The sequence below is a fragment of the Talpa occidentalis genome, unplaced genomic scaffold (assembly GCF_014898055.3).
Source record: "Talpa occidentalis isolate TD23 unplaced genomic scaffold, MPIMG_talOcc4v2.1 talOcc4.4, whole genome shotgun sequence".
Taxonomy (NCBI): domain Eukaryota; kingdom Metazoa; phylum Chordata; class Mammalia; order Eulipotyphla; family Talpidae; genus Talpa; species Talpa occidentalis.
This window is the reverse complement of record NW_023604295.1, coordinates 115,333,727-115,357,526: the sequence shown is the minus strand read 5'-3', so window position 1 is coordinate 115,357,526 and position 23,800 is coordinate 115,333,727. Positions and strand designations below refer to the sequence as shown.

At 35.9% G+C, this 23,800-nt stretch overlaps 1 protein-coding gene across 1 annotated transcript in view; it reads right to left on the bottom strand.

Annotated features, from left to right (window-relative positions):
• Window positions 1-23,800, bottom strand: part of ADAM9 (ADAM metallopeptidase domain 9) — a 90,881-nt gene that overhangs the window by 46,244 nt on the left and 20,837 nt on the right. Inside the window, exons 4-11 of the mRNA XM_037526099.2 lie at window positions 19,181-19,259; window positions 13,514-13,590; window positions 12,344-12,539; window positions 10,420-10,485; window positions 8,453-8,524; window positions 6,991-7,160; window positions 3,048-3,129; window positions 1,786-1,919 (exon numbers count right to left, since the gene is read on the bottom strand). Coding sequence (XP_037381996.1) covers window positions 1,786-1,919; window positions 3,048-3,129; window positions 6,991-7,160; window positions 8,453-8,524; window positions 10,420-10,485; window positions 12,344-12,539; window positions 13,514-13,590; window positions 19,181-19,259 — 876 coding nt within the window. The remainder of the gene's footprint in view (window positions 1-1,785; window positions 1,920-3,047; window positions 3,130-6,990; window positions 7,161-8,452; window positions 8,525-10,419; window positions 10,486-12,343; window positions 12,540-13,513; window positions 13,591-19,180; window positions 19,260-23,800) is intronic.

Genomic DNA, 23,800 nt, shown 5'->3' with positions numbered 1-23,800 from the left:
TGTCTCTTCAGCAAATGGCATTAGTAAAACTAGATAGCCACCAGCAAAAGAAAGATACTAGACTACAATCTAACACAAACATTAATTAAACATGGATTATACCTAAAACTATAAAATACAGAGAAGAAAATGCAGGTGATGTGCTCCATGATATTGGCCTTAGAGATAACTTCAGAGACTCAAATCCAAGAGCAATGAAAGCAAAAACAAACAACAAACTACATGAAACTAAAAGGCTTCTATAGAGAAAGAAACAATCATCAAAACCAAAAGATATCCTACTGAATGGGAGAAAATATTTGTATATCACATGTCCAATAAGGGATTAATATCCAAAATATATAAAGAACTCATATAATTCAACAACAAAATACAAATAGCCCGATCAAAAATAAAATTCCACAATAGCATTTTCTTAACATTCCTTAACTCTTGAGTTCTCCTTTCTTATCCTATTGTCTTATCTCATTGTTGATTATTCATTTCCTATTCCCTGAATTCATCTCTTTCTCAACTTCACTCCCAGCCAAAGCAAACACTAAGTTTACTTTCCTCTCCTACAGGAAATCTTTTACAAACATATAACTTCCTATGAATGCAATTACTTTTTTCTTAATTAGTAGAGTTCTCTCATAAGCATTGTTCTGATTCGTTCATATCTACTTTTGAGCATAGTTATTGACTCAAAATCAGAGTTTAAATTCTTCTTGAGAGCTTCTCTTTAAGCCAGAATATGATTAGAATTGTACTCTGAGATCCGAAGATAAAAGAGTGGCTAACAGTTTGGGTTGTTTTCTTTTTTTTCACTTTTCAGTGCTCCAGGAGTTTGAGGGAGGAGGAAAGGGAGAAAACACTTGGGGCCACAGATATTCCCCTAATGAAATCTTCTTCAGTGTTGGTTAAAGATAACTATCTTTCATATCTAATTTTCTCTCTGGCTCAGCTTCTTCTCCACAGATGCCTGTGACAATGCCCACCTCTCTGTTTAGCACTACTGCCTTCCAAATTAAGAACGAACCCAGGTTCCTTGAAACCTATCTAAATAAAAAAGAGGTAACTCAACAGTTTATGTTCACCCTTAGACCTTCTATTATAATTATTTTTGAACCCTGGCAAAGAGGGAATCTAAGATCATAGACTCTGGACTCAGACTTCCTGATTTCAAATCCCATTTTTACCATTTACTTAGATATGTGTGACCTCAATTTCCTCATTTTAAACAGAAGTATAAAGATACCTGATCAGATTATTGAGCATTAAGTAAATTAATATCTTTTAAGTGCTAAAAACAGTGCCTGATACACAGTTGAAAGTCAATTCTTTTTCCTCTTTATCTTTTCTCTCAGCTTTATCTATAAAGTAGGGAATGTTAATAGGATATATATATCAGGATTTCTTCTACTTTACAGTGCCAGTGCAGCACTTTCTCACAGGGTTTATTTGTGAGTAAATGCTATATAGTCCTTCAAGCTAATCCAAACTGCACTGAATCTACCAGAAACTCTTCCCTAATTACTAATTGAGATGCAAATTTTTCTATGGTTTTATATTCTTTGGGTCCATCAATTGGTTTATAGATAACGTAGTTACATACCTGCCTCTACAGGTTTCTTGGAATAATTTATTTAATTAAAAAATAGATTTCTGGTTGGGGTAACATGTAATTAATTACAGGTAGCACTATAATTTTTCCTGTTTTTGCAACATAGACATGAGTATACTGCAGAGACTTTAAAAAAATTCATCTACAGTACCATGTTAGGAAGAAAGAATTGAATTACTCACGATGCTCCTGAATTCATGATACAGCTCTTTGCACCACAAAAACAATCTCTGCCATCATCATGATTCATTCCAAGGTTATGGCCCAACTCATGAGCAACAATGGATGCGAATATCTCCACTGTAATTTGCCCAAACTGTGCCAACACAAGAAAAGGAGTAAATAGGTTTCTGGACACAAGGATATGGTTTTGTTTCTCAGATTATTTTTTCACAAAAGGTAATTTGTCGGGCCTCCCCTGATGGGGCAGCCGTTAAGCGTTGGGCTGCAAAGCTGCCCACAGACTCTGCAGTGCCGGTTCATTCTCCGGCTGCCAGTGAGGGTCCCACAAAAAAAAAAAAAAAGTTAATTTGTCACTATGATGTTAAGTGACAGCCTGCATTACAAATGAAGCATCCAACAACAGTCTTTACACAGTTCAGTCTAGTAAGAAACTAGAGTGATCCAACATAGTGATAATGGAGATAGACTCTTTAAACCATTACTTTAGCACCAATAGATGATACATGGTGGTTCATGGGAAGACAAATTCATGGTTCTAGTTTAACTTTCTCAAATGTTATCTGTTTTGTCATTCATAAAAAGTAAGGCGCTAATAAGTATTAGAATGACAGTCCAGTCTGTAGTGAAAGAGAACACTTGCCTCTTCTCCCATATCCTTCAAAATACCCGAAAGATTGCTTTAAAGACTTTGGGCAACAAAGGACACAGAAACATCAATTCCAAAGAACACCTGCACCCCTATGTTTATAGCAGCACTGTTTACAATAGCTAAGCTTTGGAAACAACCCAAATGCCCAAAAATAGATGACTGGATCAAGAAGATGTGGTACATATACACCATGGAATATTACTCAGCATTCAAAAAAGATAAACACATGCAATTTGCAGCAACATGGATGGCGCTGGAAGGGATCATGCTCAGCGAAATAAGCCAAAAAGAAAAAGAAAAATACCGGATGGTCTCACTCATAGCAGGAATCTAGAAAACTTAAATAAGGGACCAGGAAAATGAATAACTAGAAGAAAGTGAAAATCAGAATCAACAAAAAACTATGAAACAGAGACACTTTTGGGGGGTGGGGGGCAGGAGGGGAGGGATTGGGATCAGAATGGGGGGGTTGCAATTGTATGGGGAATATAAAAATAAAATTTATTATTTAAAAAAAAAAAATAAAGACTTTGGGCAAGAAGTAGAGAGTTAGAAAATAGCAGACACTATCGTAAGGTACATCCAAAGCTGAACTTGAAGAACAAAACGTACCACATTAATTCCGCCTGCGTGGCTCCTTGAACACACTGTTCCCACAAATGCCATTCCTGCAGTCCCACCAAAACCTTTCTTCCTAAATGAAAAGAAAAGGTAAAAGTTAGTAAATACACTTGGGGGAAAAAAGGAACACATTTTACCTAGATTACTTGGGGTAATCTTAAACTTGGCTCAGTAGAACTTACAAAAACTGGGGGGGGAGATGGCAAAATAAGTAACATTATAAAATCAGAATACAGAGGTGTGATGCCATATTCCTGAAACATACAGTGCTCTGAACCAACATTAACTCAACAAAAAAAAAAATTAATAAAAATAAATAAAATCAGAATACAAATATGCCTTTTCCCTTTTAATTATCAAAGAAAGATCAGTATTACAAATTCATTTTTCAGATAATGAAGATATGTTTTAGATACCAAATCAAGCTTTTTCCTGACTTTCAGGTAGGTGGAAAGGTTTTCTTAAAATGCATGACATTTATTGATTCAAAAATTTTAGTGGCAGGAACAATTCAACATGCTTTGGCATGTCTGAGGCTACAGGCAGGAAGCATAGGAAGCACAATAGTCTGCACATGGTTCACTTATTCTGCACATGCTTGTATCTCAGGCATGAACTATTCCCTCTGCCTGGAACTGAATTCCCCAATATGCACCTCAACGAATGCCCTCATCTCCTTCAAGTCTTCAATCAAAAGCCATCTTCTATTTGAGGCTTCTCTTGCAATGTGACCCAAAATTTCAGCCTCACTCCTCCAACTTTCCATCTACCCTCCCTGCTTTATTTTCAATCCTTACCACTTCATCATTATTTAACATATTATATAGACCCACATATCTCATTTATGGCAAATCTTCTCCACAGAATATGAATTGCATGAGAGCAAGAATTTTTGTTAGTTTTATTCACTGCTATACCTCAATACCAAGAGTATATATACCTAATAAATATATTTACAAGAATGAATAAATCCCTCTGGGACATCTCACCAGCAAGGAGAAGAAGATGTGATAAGGCCAGATTTATAACATGCTGTAGTCAGATAACCCCGTAATGAACCAATAGTCCCTAAATCCCACAGCCATAAACTCAGCATTTACAAAAAGCCTTTAGATGCCCATTCTTAACCACAACACAGCCAAATGTTACAAGACATGTAGGAAATGCCTCCAACATAACAGATGGAGACCACAAATAAGAGGGAAAGGCAGCTTGGTAGGCGTGGTTGGGCAAAGCATAGGAAATATGTTCCAAGTCTATTCCTTCTGATCTTTTATAAACTAGATGGCATGCAGACTGCTATGCAGATACTGGCAGGTACAATTTTACTAAAAATTAATAAAAAGGTCAAAAATCAGCCTTTTTGATTATGGGGCCACAAAAATTCATTTAGGTATTTTAAGTGTCTTGCTTTAAATTAACTCACATAACAAAGCAAAGAAAACAAAATCAAGGGAAATTTCTCCTCAGGAGGAAAAAAGATGTGAGTTTTAGTTACCATCAACATTGAGGGAAGCAAAAAAATTACGTAATTTAGAACTTTTCTTGCACTAAGTCAGCCCATCCAGCCAGAAATTTTTTTTTTTAGATTTATTTATTTATACAAGAACAGGGGTACAGGCCAGAGGCACAGGAGGGTGAGAGAATTCACCCAAGACAGAGTGGGGAGCAGAACACGCAGACGCCTGAAAACCACTGCTGCGGGGAGCAGCAGGCGAGACAGGAGAGCGCTACTGTGCCATGTGGGTATCTCCCTGGCCGGCTAGAATCAAACCCGCACTGCAGAGGCTGGGGACAGTTTCATAGCGCTGCGCTCAACTGGATGTGCCACCGGGGAGGCCCCAGAAAATTTTTAATGAATGAAATTTTTAAATATTTAATTGAGGGTTTTTGTAAGTTTTTAGAATGTATTTGCACTAAGTGATTATGTAAGCTAAAGTTTTATTATGGTGCCTAAAAATAATAGACAGAAATGAAAAAAATGTAAAATTTTCACATCATCAGCACTATCTCAAAAAGTATTTAAAAACTATTATATACCTGCAATAAGAACTTGATTATATAAAAATATTAAAGGGGGAAAAGGGCTATTAAGCACTAAAAACAAGGTAGTGGAAATAAAAAATTCAATAAACCTCAAAAATTTTAGGAGAAAAATTAAAGAAAATATCCCAGAAAAGGGAACAAAATGATAAAGAGAAGGAAATGAAAAACATGAAATCAGAGAACAAACCCAAGAACTCAACACTCAAATGAAAGGAATCCCAGAAAAATAGACTAAAAATAAAGAGTGAAATTATCTACAAAATAACTTGAGAAAAATTCCTAAAACAGCAGGACATCGGTTTCAAGATAGAAATTACCAACTAAGAACAACGAAGAACAGCCCCCATGAGCTACATTACATTCTCATTTTATTACTTTTTTTTTTTAAGATTTATTTATTCATGCATATAAGAACCGGGGTACAGGCCAGATGTGCAGGTAAGAGGATTCACCAGAGACAGAGTGGGTAACAGAACAGGCACATTGACTGAAATACACTGCTGAGAGGGGCAGCGGACTAGACAGGAGAGGTCTGCTGCACCATGTGGGTATCTCTCTGGCTGGCCAGAATCAAACCCACACTGCAGAGGCTGGGGACAGCTTCACTGTGCTGCGCTCAACCGCCTACACCACCAGGAAAGCCTTTATTACTTTTTAAAAACGAGGTCATATTTGAAAAACCCCAGACCTGCTAAAAAAGAACTACCCAAAAACATATCAAAAAAATTGTATGAGAACCAAAGTGCATGAGAACAAGAGAAAATCCTACAAACTCCCAGAGAATGTAGAAAAATCCAACAAATGCAAAGAATCTGGAATCAGAAGAGTTTAAGTCTTCCAAATAATAAAACTGGAAGTCAAAAGACAACAAAATCAGTTCTTCAAAATTCTAAGATTTCATACCTAGAATATTATAGCCAGTCAAATAACCAAAAGAACTTAGAAAACAAACTGCAAGACTGAGTTACTTGAGTCCTGGGACAATAAAAGGTCAAATAGATAATTTTTAAATTCTATTCTGAGACTGCAAAAAACATTTCCCAATATGTAAGAGGTCAAAATTTTTTCTTTCCATATATACTTTCACATGAAGAAACTAGAAAGTATTATTTTTTATTAAAGTGATTTATTTTCTTACATCTTTGTCCATTTTTGGACATTTGATTTCTTCCCTCAGGTGTGGCTTCCCCAAGTCTCCCACCACGATAGCACCCATGAACCATCACCATAGCCCCTTGTGCTCTTCCATCCCCTCTTCTGACTCCTCTCCCTCCCCTGCAGGAAAAAGCTAAAACTTGCAAACTGACCATAGTTCTGAAGCACAGAAAGTATTCTAAACCAAAATGAGGAGTAAACCCAAGGAAGAGGACAAAGTCATGGAAGAGGAAGGCATGGAGTAAAGGTGACTGGGAATCCAACACAGAAGAGAGGTCCTATTATCTCACTGTCACTTGTCCTGTGGTATTGAACTAAGTTTCCCTGATTTAAATGAAGGCTCAGGGCCTCCCCGGCGGCGCAGTGGTTGAGCGCTGGGTTGCAAACCTCTGCAGCGCCGGTTCGATTCCCGGCTGCTCCCCGGCCACCGGAGGAGGGTCCCACATGGCGCGCAGACCTCTACTGCTGCCCGCTGCTCCCCTCAGCAGTGTACTTCGGTCCTTCTGCCTGCTCTGCTCCCCGCTCTGGCTCTGGTGAATTCTCTCACCCTCCTGTGCTTCTGACTGTACCCAGTGTTTGTATAAATAAATAAATATATATTAATAAATAAATAAATAAATAAATAAATAAATGAAGGCTCAAAGACCTTAAGAGGATATGATTATAATAAAAGAAAACAAGTAAAAAATTTTTTTTCTGACAATTTCATTAAGTCCTTTTTTCAATCACTTACAAAACTAGTTGTGCACTGTCATGTCTCCTACGTGTGATAAGAAACTTTTCCCGCCACTGCACAAAGTTCCCCAACACATCACCAGCACCACCGATTATGTTGATCAGGTTTCCATTTGTCCAAATCTCCAGTCCAACTAGCACAATTCGAATATTTAACATAATATACATCTAGGAAGGGAACAGAAATAAAGTTACAAAGTACCTCATTAAAAAATATGAGAATCTCTTTTAACCATATGATAAAGTAACAATACTGCTTAAACTAAAAACAGATCTCCCAACCCCCCCAAAAAAATATCCTCTTCAACATGATAATTAACCTTTCAAGGGTGTCAGTTAACCCATTCATAAAAGTAATAGAATTTCAAATCCTTTTAATCTTCTTTTCCAGAATCTTACCAACTCTATAAATTTTAAGTTTTTCGTATATTTGGTATAAAATTGCCCCTAAACAAAAGCAAGTTTATTTACAGTCCATATTTATTTCACTTAAAGTAAAAAAATATCACACACTTTATAAATGGGAATGAGTTTGATTACAAAGGCTACCCCAATTATTACCAAAATTATGGAACTCATATCTATTTCAGAGATAGTGTAAGGAATAAATAGGTTAATAAATGTGCAGTTGGCTCATTTTGTGGCACACAATAAATAACACCCAATGATTTATATATAAATTCAGTATGAGCATAAAACACTATGATAGTGATCATTATCGTTTTTTTTTTTTAAGATTTATTTTTTATACAAGAACCAGGGTACAGGCCAGATGCACAGGAGGGTGAGACGATTCACTGGAAAAAGAGCGGGGAACAGAACAGGCAGACAGATGAAATACACTGCTGAGGGGAGCAGCGGGCAAGACAGGAGAGGTCTGCTTTGCCATGTGGGATTCTCACCGGCCGACCGGGATCGAACTCACATGGCAGAGGCTGTGGACAGCTTCACAGTGCGGTGCTCAACCGCCTGCACCACCAGGGAAGCCTCATTATCATTATTATTGATGTTCATATTACGGGAATGTTTTGTGGACAAACATGTACCTATTTTTTCATTATCTCCCACTGAACTCCAGAATCTCAAGCCAAATCTCATGTACATATACACATACATATAAACACTGTCATGCTGTGATTTCAGAGCAGAAGCTTGCCTTATTCAAACTAAGATCCTCTCAGTAAAAATTAGAAGATATTTTCATAAATCCCAAAGTATCGGAGTCTCTTCTCTCTACTTTGAAGACAGGTTATATTATAAAATCTCTTGCTCGTCTCAAAGTTTTTCACTTTTCTTTCAAACATAACATTACAAAACAAATTAGGAAACAGATTGCTGAAAGATTGAATTATTTAAGCCCCATAATAATCAGAGTTAAAATAAGATAATTTTTAAATTTTGCTCTGAGACTCTGATAGAATAAGATATAATAATTCCATCTGATCGAAAATACAACTTACGCTATCCAAGTAGTTTGCTAAACGAATCATTTCTTCTCTCACTGCTGTCTGATTTCGTCCCATCATGTCATACTGAAAAGCAAAGAGGGAAAAATCAATCATCAAAAAATCTAAGGAAAGAAAACTCTACAACCGTTACAATGAAAATAAGAATCCAAATATTTCCTCTGAACCAAGAACTGGTTCATTAAGACATTACCAGCATTTCAAATAAACCTGAACAATGCATTTTAACAATAAATAGGAATACAAGAAATATAAGTTACAGGTGTTAATAGTGAACAAGCATAGTTTTTCCAAATCAATGCAATTTTAAAATGTTTATTCTTAAGGTGTTTTTATTCATTTTAATATAAAAAAATTTTCATTCATTTTTCAAAGGTAGAACTTAGAATAATCAAAGTAATCTTTACAGGATATCTTTAATCTTTATATTCTGTATAGATACAGTAATAAAGGACAATCTAAAGGATATCCTGACCCTTTCACCCTGTAATCTAAAAACATTACCAATAAACCATTTCTAAAATCTTGGTTAGGGCCTCCCTGCTAGTGCAAGGGGTTAAACACAGCACTATAAAGCTATCTGCAGCCTCTGCAGCACCAGTTCAATCCCCCACCGGCCAGGGAGCAACCCACATGGCGCAGCAGACCTCTCCTGTCTCACCAGCTGCTCCCTTCAGCAGTGCATTTCAGCCATCTGCCTATTCTGCTCCCCACTCTCTTTGGTGAATCCTCTCACCCTCCCTCACCACAACCACCCCCACCCCCACGCCCCTCTGGCCTACACCCCATTTCTTGTATGCATAAAATAAATAAAAATCTTTTTTAAAAAATAATGTATGGTTTTGTTCTATGATGAGGACATTAATGTCAGAATATCTCAGATCTTAAACAGAATTTAATCATGATTCTCTGAGGGAAGAAAATATATATAATAGTTTGACAAGAATTTATTAAAATGGAACTGTTTTTATTTTGAACTTTTTCTCCGGTATATAATAAAGGGAAACATTTCAAATGTCTATTTTTATCACTTGTCCAAACACTCTACAGAAACTTTTCATCCACTATCTGGGGCAGAACTCATGCTCACTGGTATTCTCCCTATGCTTTCTCCTTCTAACACTTGAGGATAGTGAACTTACATTTGAGTTTCTTTACATACGGCTTTTTTTTCCTTACATATCTACATAAATAATCTTTTTAAACCATAAAAATCTTCAAAATGATTTCTGTAGATCACATGAAAAGAATTGCCAATCATTAAATTTCTACAAAGTTTGCAATAAAAATCAGACAAAACATTTGGAAGAATCTGTACATTAAATACATAAGAACAACATCTAAAACTCCTAATTTTGTAAATGCTGAAATGCACACATTAATTTTCTTAGTTAAGAAAGACACAATTCTGAAGTTTGAATAAAGAAAATGCCCTGAAGTTATTCTGTGCAATGAAATTAACTGTAACTGCTATGAACTCTATTCCCTTCTTAAAGAATGCCAGGACCTAGAAGTTTTCTGTTTCTTAATGTGAAGTAAAGGTTAGCTAAAATCTTAAAAAACAGTTTCTAAGCTAAAATCCTAAAATCTAGTTTCATTAGGCAACAAAGCAACACCTGATTATTAGGATTTATCACTGCAGTACTTTAAAAAGTCATCTGAAATGGTCTCAAGACCTCGAAAGGCAGTACTATTTCATTTAAGCAATTCAGCATAAATAAATCACACCCCCCCCCAAAAAAAAAAACAGAGAAAAATATCACCAGTAAAAAAATAAAGCTAGAGGTAATCTCTATATTCAGCTTCTGGTGGTATTGTGAGTATTAAGTATGTTTAAAGGAAATAAGTTATTTTAGATTAAGAAAAGTCAACACGAATATTTTTTTTTATATTTCCTACAAGAGATGCTCACTTCTCATTTGCTTTTCATGAAAAAGAAGAAAAACTGTCACCAATCCTACCCTTTCCTTGTCTACAACAATGAACAGCTCCACATATCGGGTCTGTGGCAGGACAGCTCTTCTTCTCTGTCAAAACATAAACATCATAAACACAAACAAAAAGTCATATGGTCATGTTGTTCATATATAATGATCTTACCCTAATCTCTGGTAATTTATTTCATGTCTACTAGCAACATAAAATTATTTTACTTACAGCATCCTGTATCAATTAAGTCAAAAACATGGTTTTAGGACTTATTTATTGTTTGTTTTCCTAATAAATGTTGAGGTGACTTTTTTTTTTAACTTTAAGTTTCAGGTGTATAGCTTTATAATTTTGGGTCAAAACATGTTTTTCTATAAAGTAGTATCTGGGCCTCCCGGTGGCGCAGCGATTGAGCGCTGGGTTGCGAAGCTGCCCGCAGCCTCTGCAGCACCGGTTCGATCCCCGGCTGCTTCCCGGCCACCGGAGGAGGGTCCCGCATGGCGCGCAGACCACTCCTGCCGCCCGCTGCTCCCCTCAGCAGTGTACTTCGGTCCTTCTGCCTGCTCTGCTCCCCGCTCTGGCTCTGGTGAATTCTCTCACCCTCCCGCGCTTCTGACTGTACCCAGTGCTTGTATAAATAAATAAATAAATTTTAAAAAAAAAAAAATGCAGAAAAAAAAAAAGAGAAAAGAAAAAAAATTAAAAAAAAAAATAATAAATAAAGTAGTATCTGCTATCTGTACTGATCTAAGAAAAATTCTAGTGAAATATAATTTGGCTTACCAAGTTTCCAAAGCAGACTTACTAATTTTGTAATATCATACTATACACACTCACACTTTAGTGGAAAACCCCAATACTATGCAATCATGATGAAGTATACATGTAAGTGGGGAAGAAAGACTATTTACTAATAACTATTCATTAACAAGTCAGAGCAGAAGAGACAAGGTTACAACTTTAAAAAGTGACTAGCTATAGCTTTAAACTATTGAAGAAAATAGACTGGTGACAACAGAGGAGAAGAGGGTTGGGGGGGGTGAATTAGGTAAAGGGAGTCAATTCTATGGTAGTGGATGGAAACTAGACTTTTGATGATGATCATAATGAAGTATATATAGATATCAAAATATAATGCTGTAAACCTGAAACATATGTTATGAGCCAATGACACTTTGATAAAAATTTTTAAATGACTAATTTTGTGATTTCATTGAAATTCTTATTACATATAGGATTAGCTAAAATTTAATGGCTTTCAATGATTAAAGTTTAAAAAAACAGTTTAACAGGCAAAAGAATAAATGGTAGAAAGGCAATGAAAATAATGTCATAAACTAGTATAAGTTAATTAAAATACACAAGGAGAGGCACAGGCCTCTTCCAAAGTAGCAGTATCACCTCATATGTAGAAAAGTGCATTGCCTACAGATACACTGGCCAAGTCCTAGAAACCTTCCAGTATAAGAGATTCATGTCAAAATTAAGTCCAGGAATTCTAATGAAGACTCAAAACAGGTATACAAGTGTCCCTGGAAGACATCTAAAAAATTAACATCCTAAGGCTAAATCTCCACCTCTGTCCCCAACATAGAACTCAAGAATCACCAATTCAGTTTGTGCAAAAGCTATCCAAATAAAAAATTCTACTGCTCTCTAAAAAGATGCAATGGGGCTCTTTAAATCAATGATTTTAAAAAAAAAGCACAATTACCGTTAAAGATTTAAGCCCTAGTTTCCAAAACACATAGAAGCTTGGCTATAGATTCAAATTGGTAGCAGAAACTTTATGTTGCTCAGAAACTTTATGTTGCTCTTTATCCCCTAGAATGTCTGGCACAATGTCTGGCACATAGTTGGCACAACCACAATTAAAAGTATTGGTTGAATGCATAAATATATAATTATGATTGTTTTAAAACTTTAGTCTGAGTCATGAAGAAATAATTTCCTTACTCGGAGTAGCTGAGTGATGCTAGGAGGCTCTTCCTCTTCATTCTTTTTGGTTTCCTCCTTAATGTCTTTATTGGAAACTCCACATTTCAGAGGCTCTTTGTGGGCATCATCCATTCGATAAAAGATGTGCTCAAAATTGGAGCTGTTTTGCAGAGGTTCAATCCCATAACTCACATTTTCTATATGCAGCAATCCTCTTAAAGTTGCAACACACATATATGTAAGGATGAAGAAAAACACACAGAAGAAATCAGAAAACCTGAATTCAAGTCCTAGTTCTTAACATGTATAAAAAAGGGTAGCAAGGTAGAGAAAAATATAGAGGCTCTAGAATGAGGCAGATCAAATTTAAAGTTCAAGACTTCTGCTTAACAAGCATCACTCCCTGAAAATTACTTAACCTCTGAGTGCTTACCTTATAATGGGAACCAATACTAAAGAGTTGCTAAAATACTAGAATCTAGAGCCAGAGGACCAGAGTTTGAATCCCAAATATTCTCTACTCCCCATGGGACTCAGTTACTTAACCCCTGAAAACCTAACTTATTTAATAAGTGCAAAACACAGTAACTGTTCTAGCAGAGTTATTACTTAAAGGAAGATAATAATAATAGCCACCTGGTTTGAGAAGTAAAATTGAAATATATTACTTTAATCATTCATGCAACAAACTAACCAGCAGTATCATTCTGCCAGGTCTTCAAGAAATGTTATTTTAATATTGTTAGCACTTCACTTGATAAGTGATACAATTTCTCTAAATCTCAGTTTGCTCACCTATACATTTGCTTACCTATACAGTTTGCTCACCTATACATTGAGATGAGTCCCTTTTCACAGTCATTATGATAAATGATGATAGCCGAATTTTTTTTTAACATAAAGCACTAGAGAAATTTAAAGTATAATTTATTTTAAATAGCAAAACCTATTTAGTAGTCTCAGGAAAGTGACATTTTCTACTTAGATATTAACATTTTATTTCATAAACTGTAATATTTTCCTAAATAAACATGCCAAGAATGATAACAGAAACACAGCTGTATGACCTTCAGCAACACCAAAGTAAAATCTAATACTAAGTCCCCCAAAATTACTTCATTTGGAAACAGATAAGTAAGGAGATAAGGAACGAGGGAAAGAAAAAAGCTGATGAAGAAAATTTCTTACCTAAGTCCAAAACAGTCACTAAGAGCAATGGATGAATTATAAACTCCCTCCACGTAGCCCCGATAATGACAATGATTCTAAATGACAAAAACTGTATTATCTTCAAATACTGTTACAATGCTAAAAATCATCGAAGAAATGGTAGAACTAGCAAAGTTACTTAAGGTCAGTAAACTAAAAATCTTATTTATACACTGGCATCTCATATTATATGGCATTATTTGGACAATCTTCAGACCACCTACTATCACCCTAAAATACACATGTTAGGACAAAATTCCAGAGGATGCTAAGCACAAACAGCCCTACCCCAATGATATTTAAGCCTAGAAGTAGAACAAGATAGCATTATGTCATGTTAACATTTTATATCACAGTAAATCCAAGAAACAACAGTGGCCAATTAACATCTAATACAAAAGAACCTTGTGACAGGCTATTGATGTCAAGGTAAGAAAATTCAGCATGAAAATTGGCAAAATAAAATTATTTTGAATAGATGATTTCCTCTCTTCCTATATGTACACTTATTATCATTATTATTATAATTGTTAATACATTTAGCCATCTAAATCATTTTACGTAATTATATGTAGTATATATGAAATTAAAATAAATCACTTTTATATATAGCAACATGGACAGATCCCAAATGAAAAATGTAGAATAAGGCCCTCCCTGGTGGTACAGGGGTTAAAGTCTCAGCACTATCAAGCTATCGCCAGCCAATTGTGGCATGAGTTTGATTCCTAGGCAGGGAGATAACCCACATGGTGCAACAGAACTCTCCTGTCTTTCCAGCTGCTCGTCTTAGCAGTGTATTTCAGTAGAGCCACCTGTTCTGCTCCCCACTCTGTCTCTGGTGAATCTTCTCACCACCCCCACGCCACCTCTGGCCTCCATCCTAGTTCTTGTATGCATAAATAAATAAAAATAAATCTTAAAAAAAATGTAGAATGAAAAATGTAATTTGCAGTATAACAAAGCACTTCTGTACAAAAGAAAAAACTAAAGAACCATTATTCTTAATGTTGAATAAGACACTAGCTAGTAGAAATACAGCATAATATCACTTTGAATTTTTTATATTACTAATACTATCAGATTTTTTAGTATAATACAACATTTTCTCATCTTCACACAATTACAAAACACTTTAAAAAAAAGCTAAGAGGGGTGAGGCACATCAGCTCTACCAGGCATTAAAATATATAATTAAAGCCTTACTAATTAAATAATAGAGAACTGGTCATTGAGACCAACCAGTGGAACAGTATGCAAAGTCTCAAGATAAACCAAAAGTACATATGGAATTTTATACATGTGGCAGCTCAAATCACTGGGGCAAAGTTGCAGTTTTTAATAAATAGTACTCAATCCACTGGTTTGAAATTTGAATAAGAAAAAAATTAGATTCATACCACACTATACCTAAGAAAAAATAAATTCCAAGAATCTAAACATAAGAAATGAAACAATTTAAGAACTGAAAAAATCATGGGTGAACTCCTCTTTAAGCTGGGTATGGAAAAAGATTTCTAACTATCATTCAAAAACTCAATGCAGTAAAAAACTGATGATTTTGACTACATTAAAAATTTTTTTAATTTCTATAGGGAAATAAACACCAAAAACCAAAAAAAATACATTCCAACTGGGACAAAATATTTGTGACTTATATCTTAAATAAAGGATTACTGTCCTTAACTTTAACTTTTAAAATATTCTTAAACATTGAGGGGGAAAGATGAGAAAACTGGGCAGAAGACATGGACAATTCACAAAAGATAAAAATGCCCTTACATAAATGAAAATATTTTCAATTTCACATGATAAGAACCCATGAGTCTGCACTAATATCAGTAAGTGAGGGAAAACTCTTCCTGATTGTATTATAGAAAGCACTGATGATATGGAATCACTGATAAAATTAGGAGATCACCCTTTTAACATAACAACTGATTCTGGCAAATACTAAATACTAAAATTACTGGGCAAAAATTTAAGAAGTAGCAAGATATTTACATAGTCCCAAGCCATATAACCATAAAGCTAATTACAAAGGTGAAAACAGTAAATTTACAGAAGAGAAATTAGCAGACAACCCCCTCACCAAATGAACACCACCAGCAATTGGACTAATTGCAGCAAATGCTGATATGATAAACTGAGAACCAGTTGCTATCACTTCAGTAGTAATCCTGCTAAAAGTGCACACCTAAATGTGATCATGAGTAAACATTAAAAATACTCAATGTAGGACATCTACAAAAATTGGCCTTTACTCTTCAAAAATACCATTGTCCTGAAATGCAAAAACTAAAGATTTCTAAATTCAAGGAAATTAAATGGACTCCTAAATGACTACAACACTTAAACATGGATCTTCTTTTGCTACAAAGTGCACTATGGGGATAATGAAACAAACAATATTAGTAAGGACTGTAAATTTCAAGATTTTACAACTTTTTCTAGGGTGTGGCAATTGAAAACCACTGATGTTTTTCTTGCTGGTGTTTTGATATTGTCAACTAACTAGAGGAAAATGAATACCTTCCATTATTACAGATGAGGTAGCACTTATGAGTCGGCAATACAGTGACTCACAGCACTCAAAGGTTTCTACTTTCAACTACAGTTCAAGTTCTCTTATTAGACATGACTGAAATTCAGCCTTAGACATTTAGTTTACCAACTTGATGGTATTGTTTAAAAAAACTTGTTTTTATTAAATCTTTCAAAACATCCCATTTCTTTTTTTTAATCCTATTTTGTAAGTTTACAAAACATCTAATTACACTGCATGATTAAACAGGCAATTATAGATCAGAGACATTCTGTAGGGGAGGGGGATGGAGAATGGTCGGGATGGGGTGGAAAGAGCACAAGGGACTATGGTGATGGTGCACGGTTGAAATGGTGGTGGGAATTTCACGGGGAAATCATACATTGTACAAATATGAAGAATGATGTAATAAATATTTTAAAAAATCATTATTGTTATTCAATAGTCTGTCCACAAAGAATATGTTCAAACATGTTGTCTTAAGAAAAACTCCACTCATCTACCTTTGTGAAAAAAAAATAAAATAGAAGGCAATTGGCATACTAAAAGGAAAATACATGTCACCCTTTACAAAATGGTGCATCAAAAAGGACAAATTTAAACTATATTTAAGAGGTGGCAAAATAAGATTTTAAGTGCCATTTTATTTATTTTTTTTTAAAGATTTATTTATTTATACAAAAACTGGGGTAGAGAGCAGAGGCAGAGCGGGAAGCAGAACAGGCGGATCTACCGAAAACACAATGCTGAGGGGTCAGCGAGCAAGACAGGAGAGGTCTGCTGCGCCATGTCGGAATCTCCCTGGCCGGCCGGGAATCAAACCTGTGCTGCACAGGCTACGGACAGCTCAACAGGCTGCGTTCAACCCACTGTGCCACCTGGGAGGTCCGTGCCTTTTTATTTAGAGAGATCAGTGCTTTCTTTCTTTTTTAATGTTTTGAGACTAAATATGCTAAGTGTTAAAATGGGCAATATAAACAAATGTTGGTTGCTCTCCTATGTATTACAATACTTTCAGAAAGCTAGTGCTATCATTACTAAATATTCATGCCTGGTATGTTCCTTAATAAATCCATAATGGTTAATTAATTAATAAATAAGCACACTGCATGATTACAGTAAAGGTACAAATGGCGGGTTTCAGAAACAAAAAAAACTGTAAGCACGATATGAACTAGTGGGAACAGAAGAGTACAGAACAAACTTGAAATTATAACAGATTCTGGCCTCAAGAGGCCAGAATTTTTCAGAGGAAACAAAGAACATCAGTTCATTAGGGGAGTTAGTTAAGAGATTTTCTGAGTCAGTTGCAATGTACCCCAAAGTTCTAAGATATAGTCATTTGGAATTTTATTTCACAGAGCAAGTCACATAAAGTGGTTATTTAAACTTTGTTTCTTTGTAAAAAAAAAAATCAATAGTCTTTGTGAAAGACACAGATAACAAAAAGCCAAATAATAGCTTTACAAATTACTTTTATCTTAAATAATAGAATTGTGAGGAAAAACATTTAAATTTTATCAATGTAATATAATTGGATTTTATAATCAATGTTATATATCAAAGATATTTGACAATTTAGCCTTATGCAAAAAGAAAAAATCTGATACCAGCATTTAAATTTGTATCTCAAATCTACAATCACACTTTAATCTACCTAAACAATATTCAATAACTTTAGTGAACAAACAACTCCACTGATCTTAATTTATATTTCTGAAAAACCCGGGAAAGCATTATTCCATAATACTTTAAGATAACAATTATATAAATTTCTACTATTTTTAGCAATTTAAAGTAATATACTTTATATGATAATATTTATTGAATTAAAAATAGACTAAGTAGCTTACAAGTACTACTAATTTAAACCTCCCAATAGTTTCACAAAGTTCTAGTTATTATTCCCATTTAAAGGTAGGAATACTAAGACACAAACCGGTTAAAGTAACTTAACCAAAAAATAAACAACAGAGCCAAGATTCAGGTCTCCAAATCCCATGACAAGAAACATCTCCAAGAAGGAAATGATGACTGCTTTTGTTGAATGGTATAAATTATGTTATCTTTGGCCTTGCGCCATGGTTTTCTTTAGATGGAGGATTGGATCTATAAATGAGTGGAAAGATGGCTTATTTGTAATCTAGTTTATGCTACCATGTAAATTTAAGTTCCTTTATTAATTTGCTAATGGATAAGCAGAACACTAAAATAAAGGAATAGAAAGTGGACTGGAAAAGGGTAAGGCTCAGTCAGCATTTTCTTATTTTTTAATTTACTTATAATTAATCTAAATTAAATATTTGCCTCCTCTTTATTTGAAGAGTACAGCAAAAGTACACTATTCATACACACAATTCAACCCAGCAAAACACTACAAAGTTCAGGGGGGATATAATACATACTTAATGGGAGTAAAGACTTTTCATAAAACTATCACAAAAGGAAAAAATACACATAATACCAAATTGCCAAAAGAAAGTGCAAAATACTCCTCCCAAGTAAAACTAGAAACGCTTATACTCTAATTAAAAATACACAAAGCCAAGTTTGACATATAATGATTATTTTAAGTGTTCCCAGCCGGTTCCTTTCTCAGGAGCAATCTGTTCTCTGATGCAAAATGGACTATACCTCTTTAGAAAGTGCTTTCAGCAAAAATTAGAACATATAACAGCAAACAAGTGTTTTTTCTGTACTAAATACTAATGGAAAATCAAATGGTTTAATAGGAAGTAAGATGTCCTTTTGGTGATATCAACTTTCACCAAAACAAAAAACAACTATTTTCAAAATGTATTTAACTTGCCCTCTTCATAATTAGTAAAGATTATCATTATATACAACAGTATTTTATGTCTTTAAACAAAAAAAAAAAAAAACCTACCGAGTACCCAGAGACCTATAAGACACAATTTAGTCTATGTAAAGGTAGCTGCCACCTCACCCTTCACCCCTGCCAGGAACACTTCATTTATTATACCATTAAAAGTAGGCCTTGAGGTTGTGTGATATAACAGTCCTGGGTATGTGAACAGAACTCATTGTAAAATTATAATTTTTAAAAATTCTGCTACAGAATCAAGAGGAAAATACATTACCTGTGTATCAGGATAGTCAGAGATCAGAGCCCCGTCTTTGTTGTAGGTATAAACTACAAAATCTTTGGGCAAAAGGTCACTGAAAGAACAAAACATACCACTTAAAATTATTTTATCTATTTACAGCTAAGGATACAACTCATAAGGCATTATTCCTACAAGAAATAGGCAGGAATAAAAACTTTCACTTGATAAATTATTTAAATAAGGAGCTAACATAACACTAAAAGTTCATGAATGGCCTTGAACCTGAAATCATGTGCATTACTTCCTCATGAGAAGGGGGAAGCTACACATTTGTTCGAAAGACCGTGAATGCTGGTTGCCAAAAACTTAACATACATAAGTAATACCTCAAATTTCCAATACATCTCTAGTACATTATGTCTCTAGAAAAAAACATGGCTTTACTCTTTTCTAGAAGTTATATGTAAACAGGTAGCACTCATTGCCTTAACCTAAGTACAGAGGTAAAAGTTATTGAAGGAAACATTTACTACAGACTCCTACACCTTCCTTCTATGTCAAGAGAGCTCAGCAGTTAAGCCATATATATAAAGATAGGGTTATCTCTGTTAAAGAAAAAAATTATTCAATGACACTTATTAAAGATGGTGAGACCGGGCCTCCCCTGGTGGCACAGGCGGTTGAGCGCCGCGCTGTGAAGCTGTCTACAGCCTCTGCAGTGCTGGTTCAATCCCGGCCGGCCAGCGAGGGTCCCACATGGCACAGCAGACCTCTCCTGTCTCACCCGCTGCTCCCCTCAGTAGTGTATTTCATCCATCTGCCTGTTCTGTTCCCCACTCTGTTTCTGGTGAATTCTCTCACCCTCCCACGCATCTGGCCTGTACCCCAGTTCTTGTATAAATAAATAAATAAATAAATAAATCTTTAAAAAAAAAAAAAGATGGTGAGACCACCTTTATTCAAGGTCATCACAAAAGTTATGCAGACCAGTGCACTATTACCCTAGGGGAAAGAGATCAGCCTCAACTTCAGATACAACAGAAGCAAGTAGACATTACAGGATGTGGGTTATGAAGTATGAAACTTAAGAGGAAATGTGAGGGTTGAGAGAGGTTATAGCTAAACTGATCTAGCAGAATTCTTGCTCTAGACAGGTCAGGGTGACAGAGATCACCAGGAAGGTGGTGGAGGGAGAGGAATCTGAACAGACACGATCAAATATGGAGGGTGGATGGAGGGTTCTTGCTAAAACTGGACTTTACAAGGAGGTGCACAGATGGGTCCAGGTTCAGGAAGCTGACTAAAGTTAGTCAAGCAAAGAGCCTTGGTCAGTTTCCCCTCCTGTTCACAGAAAAAGAGACATTCTTTTCTGTGAGCAATAAAAATCCAATTTCTCAAACACCCATTAATAACCAGCCAAATCTCCTACTGGGACTTGCTAGTAAAGAATATTTGCTGAATGGTGATAGCTGTCAGGCATTTAATGAGGAAAGTTGCTAAGAAAATAAAAGAAAAACAAAGATAAATGGTTAGAAGCTCAGTTTCTGAGTTCAGAGGGCAAAAATCAAGATTTTTAGACTGGAGCTTAAAACATCTTCAGATGATACAAGGACAGCATCAGCCACCTGACAAACATCCCAAACATCCCTGGTGCACAATCTGAAAGTCTCTGGTGATGGCACTAGGTCGTCTTATGAACATTCTGAGTAGTCCATACAGTAGGAGGCACAGTTGCCCATCCGTGACATGTTGTGGTCATTTTTTACCTAAGTCTATGTCAAGTTGTGTAGCTGCAGTTTGTAGAACTTCAGGAAAAGGGCATTGGTAGTTCTCAGTGATTTCAAGACCAAAGGAAGGAAAAACACAAGTGGCAATTTGGATGGCAGTAAGCAGGTACTGAAGAAAACTAAAAGAATTCAGGATTTAGCAAGTACTGATCTAAATGTACAAGATGGAATTGGCAAGGGTGCATCATAATATTCTATCGAGACAAAAAAAAATTTTCTCTACGAACATCCCCATTTCTGCCCAAAATACTCAAAGTAAAACTTAACTGTTTGCAAAGTCTGGTCTCATTAAACTTGGCCTGGTTATTTATATAAGTGCAGAAAAATATAGTAACTGACAATTTTGCCCTTGTGTGAGTTTGCTTTGCTGGAATGTTCATATGGAATCTCAGATTGCATTTTTTAACAGCCTCTTAAGACAGATAGCCAACTCAAGCACTCACCACCAGATTTTGCCTGTAATACCTATAAATTTGGATGAATTTCTCTCTGCTCCAGGTCCCCAAAGTACCCTGAGGTAATTCTGGACCTGCCATAAATTGACCTCTTTTACTCACTTATAAGTCAGGAAACCTATAAACCCAGGATGGTCTCATTTTTCCAAGAGGGACTTTACAAACACTGGTTCCTTAAAGTCTGCCTGAGTCTCTGAAAGCTTTATGGTCATAGCTGACTCAATGCTCATCACTCTCAAATGTGACATGCTAATCAAAGTATAAAGACTATAACCAAAGTTTCCGTTGTGTCCTATTACAGGTGACTAGAATATTGCTGAACTTATGCCAATAACTAAATTGCCATGAAAATAAGACACTCTCTAAGAATTTCCTAATTCTGAAGGGATGAGGTAAGGAGAAAAGATGAATACTTCTATTCTGTTTACAAGTTTTCATATCGCTTGCTGTTCTATGAACCACCTCCTTCTCTCTGAGCAATTCATTTCCACCAATGCACATTTATACCTGCTGTTTGTCAAGTTTCTCCTAGTTCATGATAGTTTCTTTCAACTTGTTGGAGCGAAAGAGGGGCACGAGGGGGAAAAGAGTTGGCTCAGGGATCTCGGGCAGATTAGCTGGGACACACATACAGACTGGCCAACACACATACAGGGACACAAGATGGCAGCAATAAAAACTGATCTATTACAAAATTGTTATGACAATATGATAAATGAGATAAAGTTAAGAAAATGCTCTATAAGCTGAAAACTATGCAAACATAAGGAACTTATATTTTATTGAAATAATTTTAATTAATTTACATCTCCTTGTGGAAAAGCAGAGCAGGAGAAAATATTTAGATCTATTAGGTGTCCGTACATATTTACATCAAGAGGGATCTTTCAGGAGTTTTCTAAGCATTGAATGATACATTTCTAAGTACCTGGTACAGAACACAGAAAATGTTCAATAAGTCCATCAAATACAGTAGCAGGCTACGAAAGCCTCTCTGTCTGAAAATATGTCACACTGCCTGCAATTCTGCCAGGGAAGTTCAAACCCTTGGGGTCAACATCAAGACTAAATAAAAAGTACTATTCAAACTTGAGGAGGCATAAAAATCTCAGAAAGCTTGTTAAAACACTGACTTCTTAAAATTTTTGACTGAAAAATGTATAAGAATTGAACAGAAGAAAAATGACCCTCGCAATACAATACCAACAAGAATTCCTTAAATACCACTCTTTGCAACAGAGTCCTAGGGCTCACTACTCCCTTTCACATGGGAGCAGAGTCCTTTGGTGACCTCTTTTTTTTTTTTTTTTTTAGATTCTCATTCAAAATTTGGCAAGGAATAAGAATAAATACACTCAAGCAATAAAAAGGGACAGGACCAAAAAAAAGGTACTACAAAAAAAGGTAATTGCAGGAGTCTGGCCACCTGCTTGTGCAGTTTTGTCCTGGCACGCTTACGCCTGGTTTCACACATCCCACTTCACTATATGGAAAACTACTGTGCGTATCTAAGTTTATGGTTTGGGAGATCATAACAGGCATTTTCAAAAATAAGTAAAACACAAATTATTGTTACCCCTCCCAAAATTGTGATTCATTCCAGGGTTGGAAAGAATGTGCATTTCTGACAAACTCCCAGGTGCTGCTGGTGGTGGTGGTTCCAGGACACTCTGAATAGCACTTCCCTGACAACAAAATTCCATAGCCCATCATTCACACTACAGAGTAAATGTGTTTATTAGTTAGCTTTTTTTTTTCCTGGGGTGGTTCACTCACAATATTGGGAGTTTTGTTACATAAGAAAAAAGAAGGGAACAGGACAGGCCACAGGAAAGTGAGTGACTCAACACAGTCAGTAACTTGGCATTTTAAAAAGGCAGTCGAAGAACACTGATTACCAAAGTGGAACCGGGTGAAAACATGCCCAAATGAGAAAGGATTAAAAGCAGGGGAGAGGGCCTCCCTGGTGGTGCAGCAGTTGAATGCCACACTGTGAAGCTGTCCATAGCCTCTGTAGGACGAGTTCGATCCCAGCCAGCCTACGAAAATCTCACAGGGTGAAGCAGACCTCTCTCTCCTGTCTCACCTGCTGCTCCCCTCAGCAGTGTAATTTGTCAGTCTGCCTGTTCTGTTCCCCACTCTGTCTCTGGTAAATCCTCTCACCCTCCCGCGCATCTGGCCTACACCCTGTTCTTGTATAAATAAGTAAGTCTTTGAAAAAAAAAATCTTTAAAAAAAAGGGAGGGGGAAAGGCCTCCCTGGTAGAATAGGGGTTAGGCTCAGTGCTATCACATCCACAGCCTGAGTTGATGCCCTGCCAGGGAGCAACCCACATTACACAGCAGACCTCTCCTATCTCACCCGCTGCTCCCCTCAGCGGTGTATTTCAGTCAGTCTGCCTGTTCTGTCCC